This window comes from Typopeltis vanoorti, chromosome 11 (assembly GCF_054136105.1).
Source record: "Typopeltis vanoorti isolate ZY-2024b chromosome 11, IOZ_Tvanoo_1.0, whole genome shotgun sequence".
Taxonomy (NCBI): Eukaryota; Metazoa; Arthropoda; class Arachnida; order Uropygi; family Thelyphonidae; genus Typopeltis; species Typopeltis vanoorti.
In genome coordinates this window covers 135,540,350-135,550,335 of record NC_143559.1, presented here as the reverse complement: position 1 = coordinate 135,550,335, position 9,986 = coordinate 135,540,350, and the positions used below count along the sequence as shown (strand labels likewise).

At 39.1% G+C, this 9,986-nt stretch overlaps 1 protein-coding gene across 1 annotated transcript; it reads right to left on the bottom strand.

Annotated features, from left to right (window-relative positions):
- Positions 1–6,576: 6,576 nt before the first annotated feature.
- On the bottom strand, positions 6,577–7,365 carry LOC150102084 (protein CFDP2-like). Its single transcript, XM_090399967.1, has one exon. The coding sequence runs from the start codon at positions 7,363–7,365 to the stop codon at positions 6,577–6,579; it is 789 nt and encodes a 262-aa protein (XP_090256093.1).
- Between the last annotated feature and the right edge of the window lie 2,621 nt (positions 7,366–9,986).

The window sequence follows — 9,986 nt, the reverse complement described above, 5'->3', positions numbered from 1 at the left end:
CACTTACATTACCACAGTAGTTTCACTGTTCGTTATTTTCACTAGTGAAAACGAAAACGCACTGCTAAGAAATGTTAAAAATGTATTTTACTAGCTTTCTGGGCTGTAAATTCTTTAACAATTTCCCTGAAATCTAAATTTGCGCACGCTCGTGTTCGATGGAAATAGATGCCAGATGACCAAGTCGTTGTTCAGACACCTACGATAACCTTTAATTAATTTTAATTTGGAGAAGCTCCTTTCAGAGCTTGCAACACTTACTGGTAACGTTAATAAAATTATCAAAGCCACTTCCACGTTCTGGAATAAATCATGTTAACTTACATAAGTCGATACTTCTAAGGGTGTGCTTCCTTTCTTAATTGTGAATATCATATAAAAACGAAAAATATGTAGTATGCATTTGAAGTTGTTGAAATCTCTCTTTTACTCAATTTAAAGCTATGTCGAGCACGTCGAGAAAAAAAAATCCACTTTAAATTTTGTTATGAGATCTGGTATTGGCATATCTTCCGATTCATAGTTAAATTGTGTTCTGGCTTTCCTTGGTATTGCAGACGGAGTAATTGCAATTTCTGCTACAATATCCAACTGATCTGCATACACTTTTGCTTCTTTCAAGGTATTTTCGAAGCCTTCGTCTGATCGGTGTCTTTTTATATAAAGTATAACTTGTTCTAACTCATATACAGTTGCCGAAATATCGATATTAATTTGTTGTAGCATTTTACTGCGGTATTAATACGCTTTAAAATGTTATGCCAAATAACAACAGAAAAGAGAAATTGAAAATTCTGCAATTTCAATGCTAGGCATTCAGCTTCACGTCTAGCCATTTTATCCATACACTCGTCAGCAGCGATTTCCAATAAAGAGTCATAAATATCTCCCAGTCGATGTCCAATGGGACGAATGGCTTCTCTACGGCTTTCCCACCGCGTAGCAGATAGTGGTTTTAATGTTAATTTAGTATGCTTCTTTAATACATCCCATTTGGGTGTAGAACCAGAACAAAAATACATATAATTTTTGTATGAGATTGGAACATGAAATCGTTTCTTTTGATGATATTACTGCGTCATTAACTATAAGGTCAAGAGAATGGCAACTGCATGGAATAAAAAAAACGGCTCGAGAATTAATATCAAGAATTTTTTTTCTTTTATGTTTGAGCCATTGTCATAACCCTGTCCTCTTAAATTATCAATTGACAAGCCATTTTCTTCCAGTTGTTCGATTATTACTTGAAATAATGCAGCTCCAGTGGTAGTACTAACTGGTAGAAATCCAAAAAACGCTCACAAATTTCTAATTGTTTTGCTCATTTTTCTTATTTATAGAGAAGTATCGCAAAATGATAGACATTTGTTCCAGGTGACGAATATCTCTTGTACAGTCTACAATAATACTATAGTATTTTGAGTTTCTTGCCCCACGTAATCTATTCTGTTTTATGTTCTTTCCTAGCAAATGAATGAGTTCATTTTGCATATCTTTGACTAAATAATGTTGAATGATTTGTTTGCCTTTGAATTCTGAATATATGCTCGGAGAGTATTGAATCAAATTTTGCTATTAATTCCACCAGTTTTAAAAATTTACCGTTATTCTGTTCGTAGAGTTTACCTGATGATCCATAAAGGATAAACACTCCTGTCCTAAAAATTGCACAATTGCCAAAAACCGTTCGAATACATTTTGCCAGTTGCGCCTTCTTCATTCCGGATTCTCTGTCGAGTCGCATCAATAGTTTTTCGGACTTTAACTTCTAATTCTATCTATTTGTTATGAGCTATTAAATGACTCTTGCTGTTTTCATGGTCAGTTAAAATTTCTGATAAATGTTTCCGGCCACTGTTACCTCAACGCAATTTGAATAGTCGAAAAAAGCTTACAACAAAAGCAAAACACCGTACTGTTTTTACGGGAATATATTAACCACGACCTTCGCACTACTTCACCATCATGTAATTGTCTTTTGTAATATGATGGTTTGAAACGGCGACTACGATTGTCTTGCTGAAAATTAAATTTATTTCCTTCATCGGAGTTGTGTACCGGTCCTTTCTCTACCATGAACAATCTAAACGAACCATTAATTATCTGAGGCCGTTCTGCAGGATCGTACGAAATTTCACTTCTTTGAGTTTCGCTAGTAGTGGTTGTAATTTCTTGTGATTTTGTATTTTGCTTTTCTTCCAACACTTCGTAAACTGGCGATTCGGAGATCGGTTCTTCCGTAATTTCTAACGTTAGGTTTTTATCATTATTTTCTCGACTTTGTGAAGTCGAAGCAACCGTTTCATCGACACTATCATTACAATTATCTGATTTTAAGAATTTACTCAAGGAACTACAATTTTTTTTTAATAATTGCGTCTTTTCCCGCTTTTCGTTTACGGTACTGAGCGCCCGATAACCGTTTTCTTCCGTATCCCAACATAATTTACGAGATTTGTCAGATTCTTCCCTATAAATAAAAAATATTGAAAAACAATACCCCTGAAATTTTTTTATAAATTTATGAAAAGTTGCTACCCTGAGAAAATACCCAGTTTGCTCATGCGGTAGCGTGAGCCCTAGACATACTACTAACTAAACTAAACTCAATCGGGATAAGACTAACACTGCATACCTGGTTCAGGAACTACCTCTCAAACAGATCACAAGTAACAAAAATAGGCTCATGTTACAGCTGGAGTATATAATTAAAACACGATGTCCTACAAGGCGCCATATTATCACCTACTCTATTCAACATATACCTTAACGATGTTCATAACCTGGCCACACGAAGTCAAATATTTCAGTATGCACATGACACCGTGCTACTAGCGATTCACACAGACATCAACACGGCTCTGTTCAAAGTACAACAAGACCTAAATGAAATCACAACACACCAAAACTCAATTGTAATCAACAGCACCAAGACAGATGGATTATGCTAATAGAACATAATCCGAGAATCTCGTGCCCTCACCACTACCGATACACTCTCACACATACCATTGCATTAACAACAAAAATACCTGCCAAAGTCCCGAAATCAAACCTGTAATACACCCAAAATACCTTGGCATTTACATAGATTGCCAACTTAAATGGACGAAACATATAGATTACCTACATACTAAACTCCACTTCATCGCAGCAGAACTCTTCCTAGTAAAAGACGTGATTCCATCAAACATAAAAATAAACTCCTATATCACGGTATCGGTGAATCTCTACTCAGGTACGATATAATGGTCTGTGCAAATACACCAAACAGCCACCTAACAAAATTAGAAATATTACACAGGAAAATCGTGTCAACAGTGATTTGGAGACCGTATACACAGCAGCCAATATCCGAAACACTTACGCGATACACAGAATCCTGAGCATTAAAAATCGAAAACACTATATAGTGTTACTACGAAATTACTTCAACATCGCCTATCCTAACAACAGAGATTAATATATCGCATAACACGACCCACAACAACTCTTTACATCCCTAGACTCTTCAACAACTACAGTTCTTTTGTGAGATCGCATCTGATACCCATGCTACTCAACAACCTACCAAGAAATTTATAACGCATAGACAACTACAGAACATTAAAAAACGAACTCCGGAAACTATACCAACACAGTTAATCTATCATTAACACTTATGTACACATGACAAATCACCAACATCCAACGCCTACATTCCATCTATATACAGAACCAAACAACATATATAGTGAAGGCTAATCCTAATGTGTTCAAAAGCTAACCCTAGCTTCGAAGTAAGGGTGGGGATTAGCCCGCCTCATTCAACTAATCCTCATAATCATAGACTCCAAATTATTGTAAAGTACATGTCAATACTGTGTATTGACATGATCTTTTGTTGTTTATTTCTTTATTTTCCATCGAGTTGTTTTCGACTCCTGGTGAACCATGAACATATACCCTCCATTCAGATCTGTCCTTGGCCATATCTTTCAGAATTTCCAAGCGCATTCCAGTTGCTTCTTTAACTCCATCCACCGTCTAATTCTTTATGTTCCTCTTCTACCGCTTCCATCAACTTTAGCAAGCATCATCATCATCTTCTCCAGACTGTCTTTTGCTTGCTTAATATGTCTGAAGTATGACAATTTTTTCTTAATGATCATAGCTTCGAGGGAGCAATCTGGCTTTATTCTGTCTATCACTGATATATTGGTTTGCTTTGCAGTCCATGGTATTCTTAGTAAGCGTCTCCAAACCCAGAATTCAAATGCATCTATCTTCCTTCTTTCATTCTTTCTCAGAGTCCATCTTTCACATCCATACAGCACCACAGGGAATACCATTGCTTTCACGATTCTGATTTTTGTTGCGATTCTAATATCTTTATCTTTAAAGATCTTGCTTAAATTTGTCATTGCTTCTCTACGAGTAATAATCTTCTTCTAACTTAATAACCATCTTTATCAATTCGGGATCCTACATTACATTACATTAGCCAGGCGCTATTAGCCTGGGGGACTTTTGGCCTCAAGCACCACATGTCGCAAGCACCACATGTCGCCACTGGGCACGGTCCTCTGCGACTGTCCGCCACGTTCTGGTCTCCAGTCCGACAGCCTGCAGGTCTTCCTTCTCCTGATCCGCCCATCTCTTTCTCGGTCTCCCTGGCAGCCTCCCGCTGATCGGGATCGGGCCTCCCACGCTTGTCTCACTGTACTTTCGGGGCCCATAAGGTACAAGTGCCCCAGTCACTGAAGATGCCGGGCTCGCAGCTCCATCAAGACGTCTGCCGAGTTGTATGAAGCGTGTATGGCAGCATTGGACCGCCTCCTCCAGACTCCGTCTGCCATGACCTCTCGATAGATACGTCGTAGCATCTTGTTCTCGAATACTCTCAGGTGATCGGCTTCAGCACCGTAGAGGAGAACAGGCCTGATCAAAGTCTTGTATAGTTCCACCTTTGTACTCCAAGACAGCAAGCGCGAGTATTATTATCAAGCACATTATCAAGCACCTGATAATAGGCCACATTCACAGCATTTACCCGACTCTGGACATCAGCCTCAACTTTGTTGTCTTCAGTCACGAAAGAACCCAAGTACCTAAATACCATCACCCTCTCAAACTGTGCAGCACCCTCTAGATCTTCGGCAGCATGGCGACTCATAAAAAGGTGTTTTGTCTTCTTGGCATTTATTTTCAGATCAACTTCTTCTGCAGCTTCTTCAATAGCAGTAAGCAATGCCACCGCGTCGTCCCGTTGATGCGCCATAACGTTCAGGTCGTCAGCGTAGACAAGAATCCTAACTTGCACCCCCATGTCGACTCCACCTACCACTTGCTGTGTGTTTCTAATTACTTTCTCCAACACTGGATTGAAGAGAATCGGAGAAAGCTCATCACCCTGCTTCACACCGGTCTGTACTTGAAACGGGTCCGAAAGGTCACCTTCTGCTTTCACTCTTGCTCTCGAACCAGCTACGCACACCTGGGCCATTTTTCGAAGAATTCCCAGCTCTTCTATCACCTGCCATATTTTTGGGCGTATCATTGAGTCATAGGCTTTAGAAAAGTCTATGAAAATATTATGAACTTCCCGGTTATATTCCCAGCACTTTTCAAAAACTTGGCGTAGCGTGAAGAGTTGGTCTATTGTAGAACGGTTCCTCCTGAAGCCCGTCTGGTAGTCACCATTATGGTGTGAGGCGCATTAGCATGATATTAGACAGCACCTTGTAGCCAGTCGACAGCAATGAGATGCCCCTATAGTTGCTGCTTGAGTCTTATCTCCTTTCTTATATACTGGGGTGATCAGCGACTCCTTCCACTCGTCCGGCAGCCGTTCTTCTCACCAGATCATCAAGATGAGCCGGTGAAGCTGCTCCAGCAGGACGTCCCCACCATTCTTCAGGAACTCCACCGGTATGCAGTCCACTCCTGGAGCCTTACTATTTTTCAGCATGCGGATAGCACGAGTAATCTCACTAAATGTCGGCTCTTCAATACATGGTTCAGCAGTTTGATAAGGAGTATAATCCTCCGATATTGACGTTCCAGCATTGATATTCAGCAAGTTTGCAAAATATCTACACCACCGAGCGAGAGCATCTTTTGAGTTTGTTAATAGATTTCCACTCTCATTTCTTATGGCTGCCGCTTGTGTCTGGGCACCTCGCATGGCTTTGATCGTCCGGTACATCTCCCGTCCATTATTCGTCACCCTATTTCTCTCTATACTAGCCACTTTCTCATTAAGATACTTCTTATTTTCCCTGAGTAGACATGTATTGACCGTTCTACTCACTCTCTCATATGCAGCTTTCTTCCTGCTATCTGCTAGGTAGTTCAATAGTGCTTCTTTTCGTTTCGCTACAGCTTCTTCACACTGTCTATTAAACCATGCTTTTCTCCTCCTCTTTCTCTTTCCCACAGTTCTCGAGGCAGCTAAAGCGACCGTATTTTTGATGGTGTCCCAGATCCCATCCGGATCATCCTCATCCTCCTGTAACCCCCAAAACGATTCTGCAACTCTAACTGGAAAGCTCGCTTGCCTTCCGCTGTTTTCAACTTGTCCAGGTCCCACGCCGATCATATGGTAGGACACGCGGGCTTCTGAATTGCAATTCTATGCCTAAAATCGTAGTCTACCATATAGTGGTCGCTATCTTCATCTGCTCCTCTGAAACTTCTCACATCCGAGATGGAGCTGTGGTGACGTCGATACACTAGTACATGGTCTATTTCGTTAGCTGTTCTACCGTCCGGCGATCTCCAAGTCTGTTTGTGGACGACTTTATGCACAAACATAGTGCTGTTTACAAAGCATCTCGTAGCGGCGGCAAAACTCGCAAGTCGGATCCCGTTATCATTGCACTCCTCATGTGGGTTCTCACTACCCACGAAAGAGCGCCACACACGCTCTCTCCCCAGCTTGGCGTTGAAATCACCCACCACTAGCTTGACGTAATAGGACGGTAGATTATTACAAGTACGCTGAAGCACTTCGTAGAAACAATCTTTAGCTTCCTCCGAGCTCTCTTCAGTAGGCGCATAACAGTTCACAACAGACACATTTTGAAAACGTCTCGTAACTCTAATAGTACACAGACGATTGTTCACAGGCTTAAAATTTAAAATATTACACAAAACGTTATCACTAACTAAAAACGCAGTTCCGAGGACGCTTCGTCCTCTGTCGTCACCACTAAAGTATAGCGCGTACCCCTGATTGCGGGTCGAGCCTTGTCCCGGCCAACGCGTTTCTTGTACACCACAAAGTCCAATTTTATACTGTTGTAAGACATTCGTCACATTAAAAAGAGCTCCTTCTTTCACCAAACTACGCATATTCCAGGTCCCAAAACGATTAATAATCATCGTTGCAAAGGCGTCCGAAATACCGAGGCTTCTGTGGTGCTTGTTTCGTAACCAATAGGGTTTTTACAGGAGGGGTGGTTGGCCCCTCGCTAACCCTCCCCTTATATTAGGATTCCTTAACTAAATTGAGCAGCATAGTACTAGTGACAGAAATTTTTAAGCAGTTGCATACAACAAAGTACTATAATAAGCTTCTACTCAAATTAGGCTTAGTTTCTCGCACATTCTCTACCACTAAAGTTTCATAAGTATACTCACTAAAAACCAATAGACAATTTACACAAACCTATATGCAATGTACTCAACCTAAACATCATAATTTTAAAAGAAATACTCCTCAACAAAAATATTTCACTAAAACGCGTAAACAACTTTATACAGCTAAATCAACCGCCAGCCACACGTCACAGTCACCACTGATTCGGGATCCTGGGAGCACAAAATTGTTAACTGTTTCCATTTTCTCCCCATCTTCTTCAAAATCATTAAGTTCACAAGTTGCCATAATGTTCTTCTTTTGGGGGTTAAGTTTAAGACCATATTTAGCACTTTCTTCTTTACCTTTCATAATAAGTTCCTCCAAATCTTATTTACATTCTGATAGCAAGGTGGTGTCCTCTGCATACCTCAAATTATTAATATTTGTTCCACCAATTTTAATTTCAACTGAAGACTCTTCCAGCCCCGCCATTCTTAAAATGTATTCGCTGTCCAAGTTAAACAGGTAAGGAGATAAACTACATCCTTGTTGCACAACTTTACCTATTGTGAAATACTCACTTTCTCCAAGATCTCTTCGGACAGTAGCTTCTTTTTCATAATAAAGATTCCTCAGAAGGATAATGAAATGCTCTGGGACTCGCATTGTTCTTAACACAGTTTCACATGATCTACAGAGTCAAAAGCCTTGCTGTAATTAAGGAAACAAAGGCAGACATTCTTTTGATATTCCTGTGCTCTTTCTATTATCCATCTCACACTGGCGATTTCGTCTCTTGTTCCTCTGCCTTATCGAAATCCTGCCAGTTCATCGGGCATTTCTCTCTTCAAGAATGGTTCCAGTCTTTTCTGAATGATCTTAAGACTTTACTTGAATGAGAAATCAGTGCTAGAGTTCTGTCGTTTTCGCACTCTCTTGCATTGCCTTTCTTCAATAAAGGTATATAAACTGATTTTTTTACATTCCCTTGGTCATTTAGTTGTGATCCAAATTCGCTGACATAGCGCTGTTAAAATTTTAACTGCCTCTTCTCCCAGGGCTTTGAGCAGCTCAATGGGTGTTCCATCTCCTCCTGGTGCTTTCTTAGTGGATAGATGTTGCAGTGCCTGCCTCACTTCTCTCCAGTGGTACTGGCTCCTGTGTATAATCCTGCTCTTCAAATTTCTCAGTAATTTTGGAGTCCTTTCTGTAAAGAGCTTCTGTATACTCTTTCCATCTTTCTTTGATGTCTGCAGCTTCTGTGAGATATCCTTCTTGTTTACCTTCCTAATATTGTCACCTTGGCATTAAACTTCCCTGTTAGTTCTCTGATCTTTTAGAAAAGATGTCTTGTTTTTCCTTTCATGTTTTGGTTCTATTTGTTGGTATTCCTGGTTAAAGTATTTTTCCTTGTCTCTTCTGGCTTGTCGTTGAAACCCTGCATTCAAATGCCGTACTTCCTACAAATTTCCTGTGGCCTTCATTTTTCTCCTTTCCTGAACAGTTTTGATGGCATCTTCTGACAGCCATTTAAACTTCTTCTTACAAACTGTTGGAATATTCTTCTTTGCTTCTGTTTTCATTATATCTTTAATCTCTTCCCATAGTTCATCTGTTCCCTTTCACACAAATTGAGTGTGTTGAATCTGTTCTGTATGCTAATATTGTATTCAGCTAGTATGTTTCCAAGATCCTATCTGATCGACATTTCTGTTGTTTTCAGTTTCCGTAATTTCACATGAATCGTAGCCACTAATAACTCATGGTCTGTTCTACAGTCTGCACCTGGAAACATCTTGAGAGGCTGAAATGTATTTCTCCATCTTCTTTGTTCAAGTGTAAAGTCAACTTGATTTCTGTATTGTCCATCAGGTGTACAATCTTTGTTTGTGCTGGTGTTTTTTTTTTTTTGTGCTTCTTTAAAGCAAGTGTTAGCAACAAACAAAGAATTCTCTGCACAAAACTCAACTAGTCTCTTTCCTGCTGTGTTACGAATACCTAAACCAAAGTCTCATAAGTAGCCATATATCGCGCTTTGGTGTTGCATCTATACTTTACATAATAATAAAAAATGATACTGATATGAAAAAAAATGTGTATTTATATTTAAAGAAAAATATTAAAAAGAAATAAAGTACTTTAATTGGCGTACAGAATTTGTACAGAGCAGAATATGTAATATGTCTTAATTGTACATATGTAAATACTCTTTATGATGATAATAGAAAACATTTTTGATAATAAAAAAATACTATTAAATTGAGTAATTATATCCATTGTTATTGTATACATAGAGTGTAAAAAATGCAAAACGAAATCTGTAATAATCATCATTGTTAATATTATAATAATATATTGTAAAAAATCATTATCCTTATTATTTAAAAAACATTATGCACGTGCACATAACTTGTATCTGTTA

Coding starts and splice junctions, on each gene's coding strand:
- LOC150102084 (XM_090399967.1), bottom strand. CDS start 7,365: ATGATTATTAATCGTTTTGGGACCTGGAATATGCGTAGTTTGGTGAAA.